The sequence below is a fragment of the Phascolarctos cinereus genome, unplaced genomic scaffold (assembly GCF_003287225.1).
Source record: "Phascolarctos cinereus isolate Bilbo 61053 unplaced genomic scaffold, phaCin_HiC Scaffold_4;HRSCAF=312, whole genome shotgun sequence".
NCBI lineage: Eukaryota > Metazoa > Chordata > Mammalia > Diprotodontia > Phascolarctidae > Phascolarctos > Phascolarctos cinereus.
In genome coordinates, this window is record NW_027555847.1 from 280779451 (window position 1) to 280801340 (window position 21890).

General features: G+C 33.9%; 1 protein-coding gene across 1 annotated transcript in view; it reads right to left on the minus strand.

Annotated features, from left to right (window-relative positions):
- TMEM232 (transmembrane protein 232) overlaps positions 1-21890 on the minus strand; it is a 176110-nt gene that overhangs the window by 89247 nt on the left and 64973 nt on the right. Inside the window, exon 10 of the mRNA XM_020968819.2 lies at positions 16979-17157. Coding sequence (XP_020824478.1) covers positions 16979-17157 — 179 coding nt within the window. The remainder of the gene's footprint in view (positions 1-16978; positions 17158-21890) is intronic.

Genomic DNA, 21890 nt, shown 5'->3' on the forward strand with positions numbered 1-21890 from the left:
ATATAGAATCAGAGACCCCTGGTTCAAATCCTAGCTCTTGCTATCTTTATGACCATGAGTAAATTAGGTAATCTATCTGGACCTCATTCCCCTCATTTAAAAATGAATGGATACAGGTAGATTACCTTCAATGGCTAATGTGAGTTTCAAAATAGAGAAAACAGTAATAAAATCCTCTTAGAAATAAACAAAACCAAGAATATCAGTGAATATAATGGGATAAAGAAAAATTACTATTATATTATAAATATTAATTATCAGTACTATCTTATACTGGGCAAAAAATGGAAAAGTAGATCAACAGATTTTTTTTTCAAATGAGGCTTAGAAACGAATGTTCCCAATAGTTTTGTGCTAAATAAACCTCTAAAAACAAATTGTGAGGAAAAGGACTATTTATTTTACAAGAATTACTGGAATGGCACAGTGGAGTACTGGCTCTGGAGTCAGGAGGACCTGAGTTCAAATCCAGCCTCAGGCACTTACTAGCTGTGTGACCCTGGGCAAGTCAGTTAACCATGAATGACTTTAAAATAATAGTAATAATGATTTTAAAAACCTGCTGGGGGACACTGGACACTAATTTAGTAGAGAGTAGATTTAAATCAAAATCTAGCTATAAAACACACATAAAATTATGTGCTTTAAACTATAAAACAACAATAAAACACAATAATATAAAAGTATATATGTATAGTATACATATAAAACTATAAAACACTATAAAACACAATAACTGAATAAGAAATCTAGCTATAAAAAAGTAACAGTAAAAAACACTTAGCAGAGAATGGAATCTAATACTTTTCACAGCTGTAGATATAGGAAGAATTTATAACCAGACACAACGTAGAAGAAGTAATAAAAGACAAAACAGAACATTTCTGCTTACATAAAATTTGAAAATTTTTCATAAAATCAATGAAGTTGGAATGGGAAAAAAATATATGAATGGGGGAAATTTGACCACATCTAAAAATACAAAATGTAAACCAAGCTATTTGTAGAAAACAATTCCTACAACACTTATTCTAAGCCAGAAAAAAAAAGTGTTTTTGTCGTTGCTGTTCAGTGATGTTGGGACTCTGTGACCCTCTAAAACATAGTCCTTCTCAGAACAGAATGCTGAGCCTTTGGATTGCCATTCAATAAAAGCTGGTACAAATGTAAACATCATTAACTTAAAGCTGTCATCTCTACTTTTTTAATCATGCACCTCCATTAAAGGTAAAAATTTTTGAGAACTAACTGCCAACATACACACAGACATATGCATAGACACATTTAAAAATTACACAATGTATGTTAACATGCATATTATAAATAATACTTAAGATAGAAATTTTAAAGCATTCCTTCAAGCCAAGGCTTTGCTAAATTGTCTCTGAGGTCAGCCTGACCGCTGCTGCAAACTTTGGGTTACACATTTTTTCTAGCCACATTAAACTAGGTACAAATAATATTATTAAATAATAAATAATGAAGCATTTTCTCCAAGTTCCTGCCTAGTGGAACTTTTAAAAGCCCAACATTCTCAAACTAATGGAAGCATAATTACAGAAATAGAGAACTGGGTTAATATCTCAGAGAACATTCATTAAAATAATCCAATTCATTGGAGACATTCTCTTCACTCCCTATTTTGCCTAGAGCTTCAAAGAATTCCTTTAAGGAAGGGTAGAGGCCAGATTGATGACAAAATTTTCCTAACTTATTCTGGTCAGAGGAATCAATTTGAGTAAGCCTCTTGGGCTTAAACTTATACAAGGAAACAAGCATACTACACAATATAGGGAGATTGCCCAGACATTGAAAACAACAGCAGAAAAGAAGGCATATGTCCATGAGTATCACAAAAAATCATAATGCTTCCTTCAATGTAATAAAAATTGAACAAACTTAGTTAAGCAAAGTCATAATCACATATGCCCTAAGGAGAAAAACCTTGTTAAGCAGACTCTTTAGGAAAACTAAGTCATGTAACAGATTAAATTACATTTAGAGGGTTCACAATGGACAGAGTGGGGAGATTTACATATCACCAAGATAACAAAGAAAACTAGGCTGAGCTAACAAATAACTAAGTTATTTTGGGAAGCTCAAACTTCCCACTTCTGTCTGAGGAATATCAAATAGTTAACATTATTTTTCCATAAGTCAGGTTTTGGTCAGGTAAGGTTAATATTAACAGAAGACAGGGTTTTAGTTAATCAAAGCTGCAGAAGGTATGGTCACGGATTCACGAAAAATAAATAAAATGGACTTGAGCATACCCCTCTAGAAGGCAAACAGAAAACACTAAAGCGAGAGCAAGACAACAATGATCATCAGTATTAAATAACACAGTCTCCTTGTTCCTGGCAACCCACTTCAAACGTCCATTTAATTATTATGTCTTATCCTGAGTGCCAGCTGTTTGAGTCCTAGATATATAGACATGTAGCTGTCTGATTGGCTCCTCTGGTTTCAAGTCAATTGCAGGGGTTCCTTAGGTTATGCTGCTAAAATCTAAAAGCCAGCTCAAACTTTATAGAACTAATCTTATTAAACATAGAGCCATGAGATCATCAAAGTAGGAACCCTTAATTCACCTAGAAGTTCAGAAAATTTCAGTTTTCATATTACCACTTGTTTTTCTATCTTTACCTGAACTCTGTATGTAATATGAACAATGCCATCTACAGGTTGAAGGAAGAATCTTAAAAAAAGATCCATGAAGGTCTGATTTGTAAAACGAGCTCTTCTGTCTCTCAATATTATGAAACAGGGAAAAACTCATAATTTAAAATTTTCCTTACACAACTACTATGGTAATTTTATAGGTAAAAGCATTAATCCATTTTTGAGAACTTATTACTAAAATATACTCAAAGCCTTTCCTATTTGATTTCAGGCAAGAGTAATAGTTAACCTTTATTTTGGAAAATTGAATTATGCAGCAAAGTTCTATGGTATCATAGTCAGGCTCAGACTAGGTGGGAAAATAACCTGTTCAGAAAGGAAAGAACCCAGTGGAGAAACTGAGTCAAGAAGCTCCTATCTTAACCTATGCAAGACTGTCTCCTCAACTTTCCTAGGCACAGATATTGACTTGTAAGCAGTTCTCAGACTGCACTCCCTTTGGGCAGTACATGACATTTCCCTTGAATGATGGATTATTGACTTAGTGACAATTTAGAAAATCATACCTGAAATCAAAACTCAGAAAAATATCAAATTACTGTCCCAAGAGATTTCATCTAAAACAGCAAGTTCTACTACTCACAGCTTAGGGATACATTATTATTAGTTTTCTCATGTTGTTGCCATAACAGGTAAAAATAAGCAATATAAGGCCTTATCTTATTCATCCTTTTTCAATTTAAATCCAACCTAGAGCAGAAATCAATCATTAGAAATTAATAATAGCCACATTCTGGAGTTGAACACATACAATGAACATGATAGTTCATTCAAAAACTGAGAAAAATGCTGGCTACTTACTGTAAACCTCCAGACTAAAAGATAGCCATTTTGCCTATTAATCTCTCAGGCAAATACAAAATGTTCAAAACTAGGGTCTGTTGATACAAAATTGTCTCAAAGATGAAACTTCAACATATACTACTCCAGGTACAATTTCATTATTTTCATAAGCAATGACCAAATAATCTTTCAGAACAAAATCACTTAAAAAAAGAACTTATAAGTCCTTATGACTTGTAAGCTATGAGACATTCTAGTTTCTCATCAAACCACTTCATTAATTTAGAATCTCATAACCTGCTGCCAGTAAGGCTGATAAGATCTTAGGACCCTGCCCAAATACTATGTCCCAAGGAACCTCACAGATAAAGACAATTTACAGGTCTGTGGTACTTCCTACTCTCAACCCCCAACAATAAGTTATTATTATCCATTTTAAAATAGTTAACCATTTTCAAGATATGACCACATTCTTTATCAGCTCAATTCTCATTCTAATGGTATTAATTAAATACTTGGTACCATTAAATACTTAACAGTTTTCAAATATTGTGACCATATTCTTTAACAGCTCAATTAATAATCTAATGGCATTAAGAGAGAAGTTAATTTCTAGTGATACAATGGTATCACCCTCTGGGTATCATTTTTCAAATTAACAGCATTCTGACACAATGATTTCTCAAAAATTACAATCAAAGAAAAATTAAAAGCTTAACAATAACATAAATAATAATAATAATAATTGCAGATCAGATAGATAGATAGATAGATAGATAGATAGATAGATAGATAGATAGAGTTTACTATGTTCCAAGCTTGGTGCTAAGTGCTTTACAAGTATGATTTCATTTGATACTCACAACAACCCTGGGACATAGGTGTTATTATTAGCCCCATTTTACAGATAAGGAAATTGAGACAAACTGAGGTCACTTGTTCAGGATCACACAATTATTAAATGTCTGAGACTGGATTTAAACTCAGGTTTTCCTCACCAGTGCAGTTTCCTAGAATATAACCTTAATGCTAAATATCAAGTATATTTTGCATTAAGTTCTGATATAACACAATTATCCTAATAGGAAAATACATCTCATTTTAAATGAGACCACATTACAATTTAGTTACAGGACAAACTTCAACCATTTCAAAACTGGATTTATAATCACAAATGGTAGAATTCAAAATCTCAATTTTCCCAAAGCTCATTAGCTGCTAACACTTCAAATTACAGAGCTTACTGTTTCTGTTAGTTCACTTTCTTTCTTTCTTTCTTTCTTTCTTTCTTTCTTTCTTTCTTTCTTTCTTTCTTTCTTTCTTTCTTTCTTTCTTTCTTTCTTTCTTTCTTTCTTTCTTTTTTTTGTTAGTTCACTTTCAAAGAAACATAGTGGCAGTGTCACATTCCCATCTGCCTCTTTTGTAATCCATAAGGCTCTAAAGATTAGGACACCCTTCTAAGGTCTTTCAAGGACAGAATTTTAGCATGCTATACTCAAATAATTCATGCTGCAAATTTATTTCTATGGTTTCTATTTGGTAAACATTATAACTTGATAGAATATCATCTATCTGAAATTGCTACCACGCATTTCTCCAAAAAGCTTCTCATATTCTTATCTCAATGAGATAAAAAACCCCAAACCTCTCTTTCCCACTCCAAACCCTTATTTTACATTATCCTCCATTCACACTGTCAGTGCAAACAGACTTCACCTTGAAGTTTCTATCCATTCTACTCTTCCAAAAAATCCACTAAGGTATTTCAGCAGTTACAAAGCCTTTAAACCATATATTGAACATTTATAGTAAATATATTACATTTCAGTTAAAATTTTAGTCTCTAGTTTATAATGTTGTAAATTTCCATAAACCAGGAAAAAGATTTACTTTCTTTTCTGTCTTTTATCTATACAATCTCCAACCTGACTAGGATAGTGAAAGCAGAGAAAAAGTAAGTATCTTGTAGTTTTTCCTCCTTATCTCCCCCTGAAAGTCTAATCAAAAGATCAGTGAGAATAAGTCCCTGTTCTTTACATTACACATTATCTGGAGATTTGTTTTAGGCATTTGGCTTAATCTTTTCCACCCTTTAAAGCTCCCTTTTCTGTGCTTTCTTTTACTGCAATCTTTAAGGCCAACTGGTTGTCCCCCTTCAAAAATCCCCAAGAAAACTTCTGAAGCAGAAACCCACCTTAAATTCATTCACTAATCTGGGGTAGTCCTAAGTGAATGAGTGAACTAATGCTGGTTAGCCAGTATGACCAACTAACTAGGACAAGACACAGACATCTGAAAAAGCTGGGTCCCAGTCCCTTTCCTGCAGGTCACAAGGTTTAACTGGTGGTCCTTGCTGGATCATTATGCCATCTCAATGTGACTAAAGACCAGGTTATCATAAAAGAGTTGAGAAGAAACATAGGACGAAAAAGGAGAGAACTTTGTCAAATGATCAGCCTAATTTTATTCAGATTTTAATTAATTGAAGCTGTTTATCAAATCTTCCAGCAATCAAGCCAAGCAGATTACTCATTTGTAGATCAGAGTGACCTGGGCTAATTAACTCTTCCTCAGCCTTTCCCTGGGCTAAGGCCAAACACAGCCCCTTAACATTCTGGACACTGGAGTCTTCGGTCTTAATCTGAGGTCTTGACTACTTCTGACCTGAACTCCAGAAAAATCACCAGTTCTCACTGTGTTTGATTTCATCTTGTGTTGTTCAGGCCCAGCCCATGCTCAATCCTGAGATCACAAAGACTTAGCTTCTGTGATCTCAGAAAACCTTTAAGTTTACTGGGGCTGACCACCAGGGATCTCACTTTTGATGCCATAACTGTGGAGAACAAATACCAAGATGAAGGACAGAAAGGAAGGAATGGTAAGCAATGATTATCTCTACTTGGCCAGATAGCTTCTTCTCTTTTCCTTTTCATCTCAGATTAATTAAAGCAGCAATGATGACAAATCTGAATAAATATAGATATAAATGCAAGAGAATCAGGTGAATTACCTCCTAAGAAGTCTGAGAAGAATCATGCAAAATTATTTTAATATTCTTGAGATAGCTAGCAGCACAGTCTAAAGAGGGTTGGACCTGGAGTTAGGAAGACTAAATTCAAATCCAGTAACACACAAGCTATATAGTCATTAGCACTGCACTTAACCTCTCTTTGCCTCAGTTTCCCCATCAGGAAAATGGGGATAATGATAATAACAACTACCTCTCAGCATTTTGTGAAGATCAAATGCGATATCTGTAAAGCACTTAACACAGTGACTGGCATATAACAGGTGCTATGTAAATGTTGTTTTTATTGTTATTATCATTATCATCATTATTGCTATTTCATCTCCAAGATTAAGACTCAGGCAATGGAAAAGAGTAAACCCACTTTACAGTCAAAACTTGAAAGCAAAATTAGTATCAGGGGATCAGGGGTGCTTCCCCAGTGTGTTCATATTTTGAGTGCTCTCAAGTAGCAATGAGAATATTACAGTTTATTAAAATGTGACTAGCTTTGCATAGGTGGGAAGATAGGAACACTGCTAGTAGAGTGATTCTCATTGGGATTCAAATTTTGCATTTTGACTTAATTCAAAATCTTTGACTGGATTTTTTATCAAGATGACAGCACTAATGAGCTGAGACCAAACAACATTATCCAAGTGAATGTCAAATATAGATAGATAGATAGATAGATAGATAGATAGATAGATAGATAGATAGACAGATATATATGTTGCCACACTAATGATATACCCACAATTTCTCCTTTAGCAATAAGAAATAAATATGCATATCTATTTCTCAAAATGGGTATGAGATTTATTTCTGATTTTGTGGAACAATAATATCCTTTAAATTACTGGATAAGAATTTTTTTCCCCAAAGGGCATAAACATAAGATTATTTAACTATTTGTGCCACTTTCATGTCTCATCACTATTCTACTCAGACACATAGCCAAAAACACAGTTAGACTAAAAATAGAGGGAAGGGATGATCCCTTATCTGTACTTCTTCTAGAAACAGGCTACTTAACAAACTTAACTAGCAAGGATTATGGTTATTCCAAAATTTTTGCTTAGTATTTATGAAAAGCTTCAGTGAAGAGAATATTCTCTTCTTGAACCTAAGACAATTCTGAATGATGAATGAAAATAAATGCTAACAATGTCAGTAAATTTGGATTCAGTTTTGGTGTATGGATAGTGTTCACAGTGGTATCATTTTCACTGCCAGACCCTGATAAACAGGCAAATAAATATTAATGAATGATAACACAAACATATGAAATTGAGAAAAGTCACAATCTGTTTCATCTTTCACCCACAGTATACAAGAAAAGACAGAAAATTCTAGTGTAATTGATTTCTCAAAACACAGGCTCATGTGACCTGTAATAATTGTGTTATGATTTATTTTGTGTCAAAGCTTTCTCTATCCAGTTATATGTTTAATATTTACACAGGGAGATCTCTAGCCATGAAACACATCAAAGCATTACATTGAATTAAAATATAGATGTAAAGTATAAATATTTCAGAAATGAAACTAAAGTAGAAGAACTGAGTGGTACAGGCAGCTATAGATATTTAAATGGAAAAATCTGGCTCATAACTTCCCTGAAATATTTGTAATTTATAAATTCTTAAAAGTTTTAGGTATCACACTTTATCTTGTTCATATTAGGACTGCCTTTTTTTAAGTCATTTAAACACAAATGTAGCCAGGAGAAGGAAAGACTAAATTTCTTTGTGCTTAATCCTACATACTATGATAGAATGATTTGTTGAGAATATTGAACATATCCATGCTAAGTAGAAGCCCTGGAGCACTCCCAAAGGGGATCCAGAATAGCAACAATTTTATCTTTTTTGCCTGCTTTATTTTTTGAACCAACTTAAACATCTCACTGGCAGAAAGAATCATCTACTTCTGAAAACAAAAATTAAAAATTTTCAAGTTTTAGTGTAAAGGTAATTAAATTGATGCAAAAGATTGAGTATTAACTTGATAGAAGTGTTGAAAACAATTGTTACATGTGTTCTTTAACATTCTCACATGCTAAAATAAGAAAATAGCAATTGAAAAAAACCAAGCTGTTAAACATATACATTGAAAGCAAATAAACAAGGAGACACAGAAAGATGTCTAGTAATTCAGATTATGGGATTTTTAAAAAGTTACTCTTCAGTAAGATAAATGTTAGTCCTTACATCTGTAAATGCAGAAAAACAAGAACAATAATGTTACATTCATATTCAGATAGACAAACCTAAGTCTTCCAAAGTTATATGTCCTTACAATATTGTTGCTATTTTATTATATAATCGTTCTCCTGGTTCAGCTCATTTCACTTTGCATCAAATCATACAGATCTTTCCAGGAATCTCTGAAACCATTCCTTTCATCATTTCTTACAGTACAGTAGTATTCTATCACATTCATATATCATAACTTTTTCAGCCATTCTCTAACTGATGGGCACACTCACAGTTTCTAATTCTTTACTTCCATGAAAAGAGCTACTCTAAATATTATTGTCTATATGAGTCCTTTTCCTTTTCTGCTAATCTCTGAGATATGACCCTAGATTGCTAGCTCACAATTTAATAGCTTTGGGAACATATTTCCAAACCACCTACCAGAATCACTGAACCAAAAGTACATTAATTTGCCTGTTTTCCCACAGCCCCACTCATATTTGTTTTTTCTTTTTTAATTTCTGAACTTTGCCAAATATGATGGGTATATGATGATACACTGAAGTTGCTTTAATTTGCATTTCTCTAATTATTAGTGATTTAGAACATTTTTTAAAATATGGCTATTGACATATTGGATTTATTCCTCTGAAAACTGCCTTTTCATATCCTTTACCTATTTCTCTATTGGGGAAAGGTTCTTATTCTCACACAGTTAAATCAATTCCCTATGTATTTTAAAAATTTGACCATCAGAGAAATTTGCTGCAATTTTTCCTTATTGTTAAGCTTCTCTTCTAATTTTAGCTGAACTGTTTTTCTTTTGAAAAAATATTTTTATGTAATGAAAATTGGCCATTTTACTTCCTGTGATGCTCTCTATCTCTTGTTTGGTCATGAATTCTTCCCCTATCCATAGATCTGATATGTAATTTCTTCCTTGCTCTTCTAATTTGTTTATGATGTCACTCTTTGTGTCTAAGTCATGTGCCCATTTAGAGCTTATTTTAGAATACAATTGGAGATACTGATCTGCTTTCCAGTTTTTGCAATAGATTTCGCTGAATAATGAACTTTTGACCTAATAGCTCGGATCTTCAGTTTATCAAGCACTAGGATATTGCTCCCATTTGTTTCTCTATATTGCATACCTAAACCGTTCCAATGATAAATCTATTTTTAACCAATACCAAAAAGTTTGGATGATTATAGCTTTGCAGACTAATTTGAGATGTCACAAGAACCTGATGCCATCCCACTTTTTTTTCCAACAATTCCCTGGAGATTCTTCGGCTTCTGTCCCTCCAGATAAATTTTGTCATTCTTCTCTAGCTCTATAAAACAATTCTTTGGTAGGTTTCTTGGTATGACACAATAAATTAATTTTAGTTGCCATTTTTATTATATTGCCTCAGCGTACCTATGAGCAATTGATATTTCTCCATTTACATGTGTCTTTATTTGTGTAAAGAGTTTTGTTAATTGTGTTTATAGTTGCTTTGTGTATCTTGGCAGGTAGACTCTTAAGTATTTTATATTTCTATACTTATTTTAAATGAAATTCCTCTTTCTATTTTTTCTTCCTGGATTTTGTTGATAAAATACAGTAACACAGATGTTTTGGGTGGGTTTATTTTATATCTTGCAACTTATATTTTGTTTCAAACAGTTTTCAACTGACTCCTTAGGGTTCTCTAAATAAACTATTATATCATCTACAAAATGTGATCATTTTGTTTCTTCTTTGCTTATGTTTATTTACATAATTTCTTTCTTTTGTCTTATTGTTATGATTAGCATTTGTAGAACCATATTAAAAAGAAGTGATGATAAAGTACATATTTGCATTGCCCTTGATCTTCTTGGAAAGTCCTCTAGTCTATCCTCATTAAATTTAATGCTAGCTTTTGGTTTTAAATGAATACTACTTAACATATTAAGGAACGATCCATTTATTTCAATGCTTTCTAGTGTTTTTAAAAAATAAAATGGATTCCATCTTATCAAAAGTTTTCTGTAGTTATGGATGTAATCATATGGTTTTTATTACTTTGTCAATATCATATGGTCAATTATTTTTATATTTTTCCTCATATTGAACCATCCCTGTTTTCTTAGTATAAATCCAACCTGGGCACAGTGCTCACTCTTTGTGATATGTTGCTGTAGCCTCTTTGACAGTATTTTACTTGAATTTTTTGCACTGATAATCACTAGGGTTATTGGTCAATAGCTTTCTTTTTCTGTTTTGACTTTTCCTGATATAGATAACAAGACTATATATCTATCACAGGAGGAAATTAAAAGGACCCATTTCCCCCTATTTTTTCAAGCAGTTTATGTAGTATGAGAATTAAGTTTTCTTTAAATACTTAATAAGATTCACTTGTAAATATATGTGGTCTTGAAGTTTTTTTTGATTTAAGAATTTATTTACATCTTGTTAAATATCTTTTCCTAAGACAGGGTTGGTTATTTAAGTATTCTACTTCATGTTCTGTTCATCTGGGCAATTTACATTTTTATAAATATCCATCATGTATCATATTATTATTTAGATTGTCAGTTTTATTGGCCTATAGTTGGGCAAAATAATTTCTCTTATTTCTTTTTCATTTGTTATGAAATAGCTTTTTAAATTTTTGATAATGACAATTTGGTTTTCTTTTTTAAATTCAAGTTAGATAATGGCTTCTCTTTTATTTTTCAAAAACAACTTATTAGTGGCAGCTAGGTAGCACAGTAGATAGAGCACTGGCCCCAAAGTTAGGAGGACCTGAGTTAAAATCCGGTCTCAGACCAAACTTTTGACACTTACTAGTTGTGTGACCCTAGGCAAGTCACTTAACCCCAACTGCCTAAAAAAGAGAGAAAAAAACCAAACTTATTAATTTTTTTTTCAATTTTATCAACCTTTTCTTTTGATTTTCTGGATTACTATTTTGGTTTTAAATACTGGTTTTCAACTTGATTTTTAATTTTAATTTTTAAATTTCATACTCAATTCATTGATCTATTCCTCCTTTTACTGATGAAGATGTTCAGAGACAATTTCTTTTTTACTAAGTATTGTTTCAGTTGCACCCACAAAATTTTGGTGTGTTGTCTCATAGATGCCTTTACCCTAAATAAAATTAAAGTTCCTATGTATTGATCTTTGACTCACCCATTCATTAAGATTGTTATTCTCCAATTAATTTTGATCATTACATCAATATCACTTTGTGGAATATGATTTTATTGCATTTTGGTTAGTAAAGTATTTGTTTTATCATCTTTTTTTGGTTAGGTTTTTATGTCATGATATATGGCCAATTTTTGTGAAGATTCCATGCATAGCTAAGAATAGTTATACTCCCTTATATTCCCATTCAATTATTTTCAGAGGTCTATCACATCTAACTTTTAAAAATTCTATTTTAGGCCTTAATTATTTTTTTCTTCATTAGATTTGTCTAGGCCTGATAAGAGGCAAGTTGAGGCCCCTCAACATTAGAGTTCTACTCTAATTTTTCTTTAAATATTTAGATGCTAGGCCATTTGGTGCCTATATGTACAGTAATGATATTAATTCATTGCCCATAGTACCTTTCAGAAAAAAAAATGTAATTCTCCTGTTTATCTCTTTTAATTATGTCTTCTTTTATTGCTGCTTATCTGAGATCATAATTATTACTATCTTTTTTTTTAATTTTAGCTGAAGCATAATAAATTTTACTCTAGCCACTGCTCGAAGAAAGCATTCTTGATATAAAAGCATGTCTTCCATATAGTTTATAAGTCTTTGACCTCTTCTCTTTTCTTACTCTTGAATCATACTTTCCAGTGCAATTTTTGCCATCTTTCCTTACACACACTTTTGCATTTAAGGCATCATGTATTAAAGCATATCTTTATTTAATTTGAAGTCTTATCAAGTTCTTCATAAAATTTCTCTTTCCCTTATTCTCTGCCACAGAAACTGGTACATAATCTATAATTATTGTAATGGTGATCTTGAAAATGTTTATCAATTTATCAGGTTATTTACTCTCCACCTTCCATCAGTAGCTCGGCTTGGTTTGGACTATATGGAGCATTATGCCTCCCCTAAGATAAACTGATCACTTAAAATCTCATCACCATGCAAATTTTATCATTTTTGATACTCAAAACACCTTCTCAGTTCTCTCATTTGCCACTCCCCTCTAACTGGAGGTTTGGAGGGTGGAGTATTAAATTCCTCCCAAAGTCTTCCTTTATAGAAGGCTCAGAACTTCCAAGGTAATTGCATTTTTCATCAGCAGCTCTGCTTGGTTTCAATTTCATAGAACAGCATGACCCTGTATCCCCATCAGGGTACCGATTACTTGCCTCTCCCCCTTAAAAAACTTCTTTTTGTGTTCTAGATTCCCTCATTAAGTTATGAGGGACAAGGCTTGCCTTTCTTTTTTGCTTGTTTGTTTTATCCCTAGCACAGTGCCCAATACATAGTGCGCACCTAATAAATGTTTATTAAATCGAATTATGTACTAATATTCACAATATGAGATGAGAAGTTCCCTTGGAGAAGCTGCCAGGACAGAAGTTTTGCCAAGTGAAAGTTTCTACTATGACATGCTAATGCTCTAATGAGCTCCTTTAGAGCACAGGGGAAATATGGATCCTAAATTTCATGTGGTTTGTTCCTCTGTGGCTTTAGGGAGTTTATTTCGGGGGGGGAAAGCCATAAGTTCAATCACAATCACTCCAAACCTTCCAGTTATAAATAATTTATTTTTTTTTAACATTTAAGGAGAGATTGGTCTCTATGCCTGAATTTACATTTTTACTCTTCTCTGGCTAATCCCTGGCTTCTTTGTGGTTGAAACAATATTCAGGTTGCCAAAAACATTTTGCTAATGAAAAAGATGATTTAATGTCAGACTCTATGGATAGAAAGGCAACAGTTAGGGAAGGAGAGGAGTTCCTGTCTCAGGACTTTCTTTACAGGAAAGTCCTTAGATAGGGAGTTGCCCTGGTGGTGTCAGATCTTCTGCAACCAGATGTTATAGAGCCAAAGGTTTTCCTCTTTGGCACAACTCAATCCAACCTTTTCCTTCTCATTTTGATGGTTGCCACAAAGCTGCCAGGAACTGGTTTACCTCTATGTGACTCCAATCTTTCCATTCTACTTCTGGCTCACAGAAACTGTGTCTACTTCTGAATTAGCTCCTTCCTTTTATATAGGGCAAGACCAAGTCTCCCAGCAAGGTTTTGATTGGTGGAAAGAGGTTTAGACCACCTAGGTTTTAACTGATTGATTCAAACACTGAACAATTAACAAAAACAATTACTTTTAATAAGGTAGGATAACCAATAGAGCCATACCTTTAAATTATTTTAATTATTCTTGTTATCTAGGAGCTAAGATCAGTCGTTTCTCTGATACTGAAGGAATGTGTATATAATCAGCATCCTCTAAACTTCCGTGCTCTGGTCAGAGCTGTAATTATCCTAGCTATATATTTGAAATCCATGCATACTGAGTCTCCCACCTATTCTCAGTTCCTGAAGAAAAAGCTAGCCTTACCATGGAATCTTTTTTCTAAATTTTATACAACTATAAGTTTAAAAAATAAGAACACCTGATTTTTCTTTTAATATTCTTTGCATTAAAAAAAAGCCACACGAAGAAAAGTAATTGGATCTAGTTACTCAAGAGACATTATACTTGTTCTGAGTGGGCAATATTGCCAATAGTTTTTGAATGTTGTCAAGAACCTTTACATAAGAGGGGCAGCTAGGTGGCACAGTGGATAGAGCACTGGCCCTGAAGTCAGGAGGACCTGAGCTCAAATTCAGCCTCAGACCAAACACTTGACACTTACTAGCTGTGTGACCCTGGACAAGTCACTTAATCCCAATTGCCTAAAAAGCAAAAAAAAAAAAAAAGAACCTTTACATATATGGTCAAGCAATGCTTGTTTAACAGAGTCATGTCAATTAGGTAGATTGATGCTCAAATTATAGTTATTCTATACTTGGAATAGACAGGTGGTTATTAAATGGTATGTGAGAGCAATATTATATAACAATGGTTTTGGGAGTTGAGTTCATAAACTTGCACCAGCAAAGGTCCCTCTCCTGCATATTTTCTATTGCGCCCTCATGCCAGCAATATACAGACAGATTTGACCACAGGTCAAAAATAATACAGAATCTGGCAAATATATTCTTTAGCAGAATAAATTTAAGAAAAACACGAATGGAAGTAAGGCTGGGGTAAGTCAGGACCCAACCATTGTTTTGTTTTAGCTCCTGCTCAAGAGCCCTCAATAAACCACAGTCACATATACTCCTTGTCATGTCTGTTCATATGGATGTCACCTCTTATGATCTTAAAGAAAGGAACTGCAGATGTGGTGGGCACCAACAGGAGCAGCTGTTGCTATATTCTCCTGCTGTTGCCACGAAAGAATAGCCACCTCTCCCTCTCTTTTCTCCTCATTTTCCTCAAGAGTTTCCAAAATTCCAGGCAAGTTCTAAATTTAAAAAATCCACCTTACTCCCACTTCCCATGCTCAGGTTTATCTCACTTTACTTTCCTCTCTTTCTAAACTGCAAGGAACTTCAAATCCCAGAGTATTTTGAAGTCAGCCTATTTCTTTTCAGAGGCATTTACGTTTTACATTAGTCAGTAATTTGAATACTGAAAACTTATCTGTTAGATTGGTAGCTCACATCTCATGTTTTACTTCCTCAGGTAATCTTATACTTATAGTTTTTCTGTTATTCTTTTTAAAAACTTCTCCCCAAAATTCTGATCTTTCTTGAGGACAAATGTTTTCTTTTCACAGTTCATAAACACTCAATTTCCTCCCACCTTCAACAAAATTTTCATTTAGCAGAAATCAACAAGGCTTTTGTTTCTTTTACTTCTTTTTGTTGCATGCAAATGAAGTCACATTTGTGCCTGTAGGAGTTCTGTTATAAACAATAGGAGAATCATGCAACTGTTTTACTAGAAATATCTCAATGTAAAAAACAAAAAGGAAAAGAACCTATATGTACAAAAATATTTGTAGCAGCTCTTTTAGTGTTGGTAAAGAACTGAAAATTAAGGAGATGTCTATCAATTAGGGAATGGCTGAACAAGTTGTATATGATTGTAAAGGAATACTATTATACTACAAAAAATGATAAGCAAGATGCTCTTGGAACCTAGACTTACATGAACTGACACAAAGTGAAATGAGCAGAACCAAGAGAGAACTGCACACGGTAACAACAATATTGTATGATGATCAACTATAAATGTCTTAGCTATTCTCAGCGATACAATAATTCAAGACAATTCTGAAGGACTTATGATAAAAAGTGCAGTCCATCTTCAGAAAAAGAGCTGAGGGAGTATGAATGCAGAGCAAAGCATACTTTTTCTTTACTTTTATTGTTTCATTTTTTTCTTGTTTGTTTTTTGGGTCTGTAGTTTCTTTAACAACATGATTAACAAATATATGTTTTGCACGACTGCACATGTACACATCACTCCCGCAATCTGGAAAATCTGTGTAAAAATTCTTGGCCCTCCCTTCATGCCAGAAAAGAAGTCTGAATTTTTTTCTTTTTCTTGTATGAGGTATTTACAGTACCTTATTGCAAAATTTGGGTTGATATTAAACAATATTATACATACATTTTATACATTTCTGAGTTTCTAAACTTTTTCTGTATTATCCACTGGCCTTTGCATATCATTTGTGGCTTCAGCAAAACTCCCCCAAAATTCCCATTTAATTTCTTATGCCAACTGATGATACATTGAAACTGTAAAGTCATGATGTGGAAGAGATAATTGTATAACCTGTATCAAATTGTTTGCCACCTCAATGAGGGTGGGAATGGGAGGGAGAGAATTTGGAGCACGAAATTTTACAAAGCAAATGTTAAAAATTGTTTTTACATGTAACTGGGAAAAATAAAATAATAAATCTACTTTTTGTTCCACCACTTATTAACATTATGGCCTTAGACAAATTACAAAAGCTGTATGAGCCCATTTTATTATCTATGAAATGGAGATAATATTGTTTGCAATAAGGAATGAATTTGGTCAGTTGTAAAGCAGTATATAAATATGAGCTACTGTTAATGCAATTTTCACCAAAAAGCTGATAGTTCTTCCTTATTGTAAAATAATATTATTTCAATGTTTAATTCTACAATTACATTAATTGTATATTAAGTCATATCTTCAGATGTGAAAAATCACAAATTCCTTACAAATAGGTGTTAAGAATAAATGATCATGCAAATCAATTAATCTATTGGACTTTAGACCTACCTCAGCTATATCCATAGCACTCAAGATCCTCTTATCTTTCTCCTCATCTTTTATTCCCTGTAAGGTTTTCCACAATAAATTTCTTAGTCCATCTTGCCTCTCATCTTCATAGAGTTCTCTGGTCATTTTCACTAGATTGTACACTAAGCCATAGTAAACAGTCCAGGTCATTTGACAATCTATTAAAAAAAAAACCAGAAACTTCTTATGTGTCATCTTAATTATTTAAAAGATTATATAAGTGAGGAAAATAAAAAAACTTTACTGTGAAACTTCTATGGAGTTTGCAAATCTATAATAACTATCTGTAGTTTTTTAAGTTTTTTTAACATAATATTATAAATAATGTTTAAAAATAGATATAATTCTCTTTTTGTTGTACATAGAAATAAATATTTGAAACAGGAGAGAAAAGCTGCTTAAGAACCTTTAATCTTTCCCTCAAAATGATGGAAATTCTTCAAAAAGAATCAAAACTGCTAAAAATTCTCAAAATAAATTTAAAATTATTGAAAGGAATAAGCAAATCAAATAAGATCCCTAACACAACGGGAAAGAAAAATATTAAGAAAAGCAGATACCTGGAAAAAATGTTTATCAACAATATCAACAGTAGCATCAAAAATAAAGGTACACTTTTTTTCAAGATACAATAAAATTGATTATAAATACAATGATGTTTTAAGGAAAAATTTTAAAAAATGAAATAAAGAATAAGGATTTTACAATTGTAAAAAGAAATTGTTAAGAGAAAATCTTGGTTTGGACTAGCCTTGGTCAATAAGGCAAACTAAGGAAATAAGACTTACGAGTTTATCAGCACAACAAGGCAACAAGTGGCCTGTGATTGCTGCTTTTTATAGAGAGGAGTAAACAGCTTCCATATAAGGACAATTGTATTTTGATTGTGTTATGAATTATTGCTGCCTCAGCTCCTCCCTCATTACGGTATCATAGGAGATGAGATTAGTACACATGCACAGGAGTATTTCCAGACCACCACCTCCTGCAGGTTGGCTACAAATGCACTCAAAGTCTAAACAAGGTTTAAAATAGAGTCACTCAGACTGATTCTGCACTAGTAGCAGACTTTGCACAACCCCCATTTTGTGCTCATACTCATGTCATAGCATCACAAGTGAACCTATGTTGTTCTTCTGCCCTCAACTACATCATCCAATTCCCTGCTGCTTGTAATTTGGGAGTTGTTTTGAGAATCAGTTCTTTGTATCAAGGGAGGCACTGTAAACATAAGCAATACACAATCCCTGTGAGGACACACAAAAGCTAAGAGGTCAGCCATTCCCATGGGGCCCAAGGTTCCTTCCCATCCTCCTGGAATTTGTTCCAGGCTTTCCAAACCAAGTCCATAAGGGCATGAATGTTATTGAAGTTGTCAAGAACCCAGGCGCATCACTCTTGATCTGCAAAAGTACATAATAACCCTTTTCTCTCTGCCAGGAAAAATCTAAAGCCAGCATATTTTGTATGGCCACAGTCCCAACCGCGTGGACCTCAGCATTTATGTCTTCCACTGAACCTACAGTTTCATTAACAAATACTTGTAAATTTTTGTTCATTTCATTTACTAGCACTATACTGTGTCCAGTCTCATATAGAGGTGACATAATGGGGGGAGGAGGGAAATATGTTCAGGCTCTCCCACTTAAGGGGCAAGTGTAGCAGAAACTTAACTGGCTTCATACCTGCCTTGCAAGTGTATGCTAGAAGGTGGGGTAGGTGTGGATAGGAGGCCAAAAAGCACCTCCTTTAACTCACAACTGCCCCATCCAATTTGAGGGGAGCCAGTAATAAGCTTTTCTGTTACACAGAAAATATATTCCCTGTGAGGCTATCCTAAAAATCTATTCATGTATGCCAGGCCTCTCAGCTTAAGAAAAATTCTCAGAAGGCCCTTTCCATTCTGAATGGTCTCGTTTCATTTCAGGGATAGGTTATAATTACCTCCCCATTTTCCTGACCTTGCCTCCTTTTTGCTCATAACAAAGAACTGGCAACTTGCCAATATGTTGCAAACTCAAGAGGGGTGATAATTTCAAAAGGTTAGTGATCTTTTCTTAAAGAAAAGTGAATGAGTGGGAGGACTCATTCTTCCAGCCCACAACAGCACAATTTGGTGTTGTATCTAATTTTGCCTTATTGACTGCAAAATAATAATCACATGAGTCTTGGTTTTCTTCCTCCAGGCCCATCAGCGGCATCCCTTCTCCCAAGGACAAAGGGGCATGTGAACATATTCATAGCAGATGGCCTAGTTAAATGCATGGCTGGCTTGCTGAATCAGATGCATATAAGTTTGGGATCCCCTTGTCTCCCAACCCCAAGAGTGCAAGTGCAAACAACAAATGCATCTAACTAACAAGCAGCCAAAGATTACTGATCAGTGTTGTGGTCCTTTTTCAGATTACTGGGTCCAGAGGCTAATCAGGGGTTGTTTCTGCTGGGCTGAAGTCAATCATGGCAGGCTTCACATGGGAGTGATGGATCCAGGTCATCTCTTCAGCATCCTTGGTGGCAGTGTGTCTTATCAGCAGCAAAAGTTTCTACCCAATGGCTCAATTGATCTCTGCACACCAAAATATATCCATAGCCAATAAAGTCAGTCTGAAGGTGTTCAGATGGTAGTGTCCTCATTTCCCCCCTCTTTTTCATAGTTCTCTTCTGCAAGGATTTACGCTGTTGACAAGAAAGGCAGCTGGAGACCACTCGATGGTCCTCTGCGTAAACACTGTGGGCAAACCATGCCTGACAACCTTGCAGTACAAGGCTCACAAGTCAGTGTCAGCCCAAGGAAAAATAATAAGCAACTTACAGAAAAAGTAACAACACAGAGAACTAATAAAACAAGCAGGATTACAATAGGATGAATAAAGAAATCCAGCATAGCTATAGCTTACAGGGATGTCAAGTCTTTGGGCAGCATTCATGATCTTCAGGATTCTGGAAAGCACCTCCTGTGCGTTTCTCCAGCACCTATCTATGCATGGGTCAGGGCAGGTCTGAGGAGGTACTTCCTCATTCCATCTCTAGATTCCAAGTCACTTGTAGAAATCCCCTAGGTTATGCTACTAAGCCTGCTAGTGATAAGATTTAGTATAATTTTGTAAAATGTGACAAAATTAACAACAGATCTATAAAAAGACCCCCAAAGTAGGAACCCATAATTTCCCTAAAACTTCAGAGAATTTCAGTTTTTATATAGCATTTGCTCTTTTTATTTTTACCCAATCTCTGTATCTCTTATGGATATGCCATCAACAGGCTTCAGGAGGAATCTTAGAAAGGATTCATGAGGGTATGACTCAAAAAAATGAGTTCTTTTGTTCCTTAATGTTATCAGAAAGAGATTTTGGAATAGAAAAAAAGATGATTCAAAATTTTCTTTACAATTATTAATGCAATTTTATATGTAAAATCTTTAATTCAATCTTGAGAACTTATTAAAACATAATCAAAATTTGCAATTCCTATTAGAAACATCTGGAAGTTAATCATTTATATCTAACAGCCTAATTTTGTTATTTTCTCAAAGTTTACCACTCCATTAAATTAAGAAACTTTTTTTATAGCTTATCCCTATCCCTCTCTTTTGAGGATACACATAGACACACAACACACATATAGACACACAAACTCACACAGATACTTATATCTATAGATATCTGTATTTCTCATATCATCCTAAAAGAATGAGATACTTCAAGGACCTAATATTATACATGAATATATAACTAGTAGCAAGGGGATGGCAAATCTAAGAACTTATTTCCTTAGCTGCTTAGGATATGGAGTTGACCACAATTTCAGATTAAAAATAGTAAGATCGGAGCAGCTAGGTGGAGCAGGGGACTAGCTGTGTGCCCCTGGGCAAGTCATTTAACCCCAATTGCCTCACCAAAAAAAAAAAATAATAATAATAATAATAGTAAGATCTTTCATTCTGCATCCCATGATAGTAACTCAGATATTTTACTATTAATCTATTAATTGATAGATTTAGTATTGCAACAACAGTCTCTTCAAGGGCATGAACTGATCTGACATAAACCATTAAAGGGGAAAATCTCCCTTAGCTCTGTTTGATTCCAGGTAAGAACCATAGTTAATAGTCAATAATACAACAAAGTTCCACATTATTAACAGGGTACCATAACCAGGCTCAGAATTAACCAGGTGGAGAAATTTTCCTGTTCAGAAAATAAATACCACAATGGGAAAATTGAGTCAAGAGAATCCTAACTTTGCCTATGGAATGTTGTCTCTCAGCTTTCCCAGGTAGAAACATCCCCGTGTAGTAGTTTTCAGACTACATTCCTTTTAGGCAGCACATAATATTCCCTCAAATAGTTAACTATTTGTTGGTTTACTGACAATTGAGGCAATCATGCCTGAAATCAAAACTCAAAATAACATCAAATTATAGTCTCAACAGATTTTTCATCAAATAGCAAAATTTCACTAATCCCAGCTCAGGAACGAGATGTTATTATTTTTTTCATGTTGTAATATCAATTAACAATGAGCACATATGAAGACATCTCATTTATTCCCTCCAGGAATCTCTTAGGGAAGAGATCTAGACTGGTGAACAGATAATTGTCCAGTGTGGGAGGTGGCTAAGAATCTTTCAAATACAGCATTTAGAGAAAACATCATCAGAAGAGAAAAAGTCAGCAAGTGAGAAGGGGGAAAAAAATTCTAAAATCTTTTTTTAGTCTACACTATGAACTGCTTTTTTCCAAAAGCTGTTTTCAATGCACATGTTATAATCATGCAAAACTCCCTAAAAGGACAAAAGCATTTATTAAGTACCTACTATGTGCCAGGGACTGGGCTAAGCACTTTAAAAATATAATCTCATTTGATTCTCACAATAACCTTGGTGCCATTA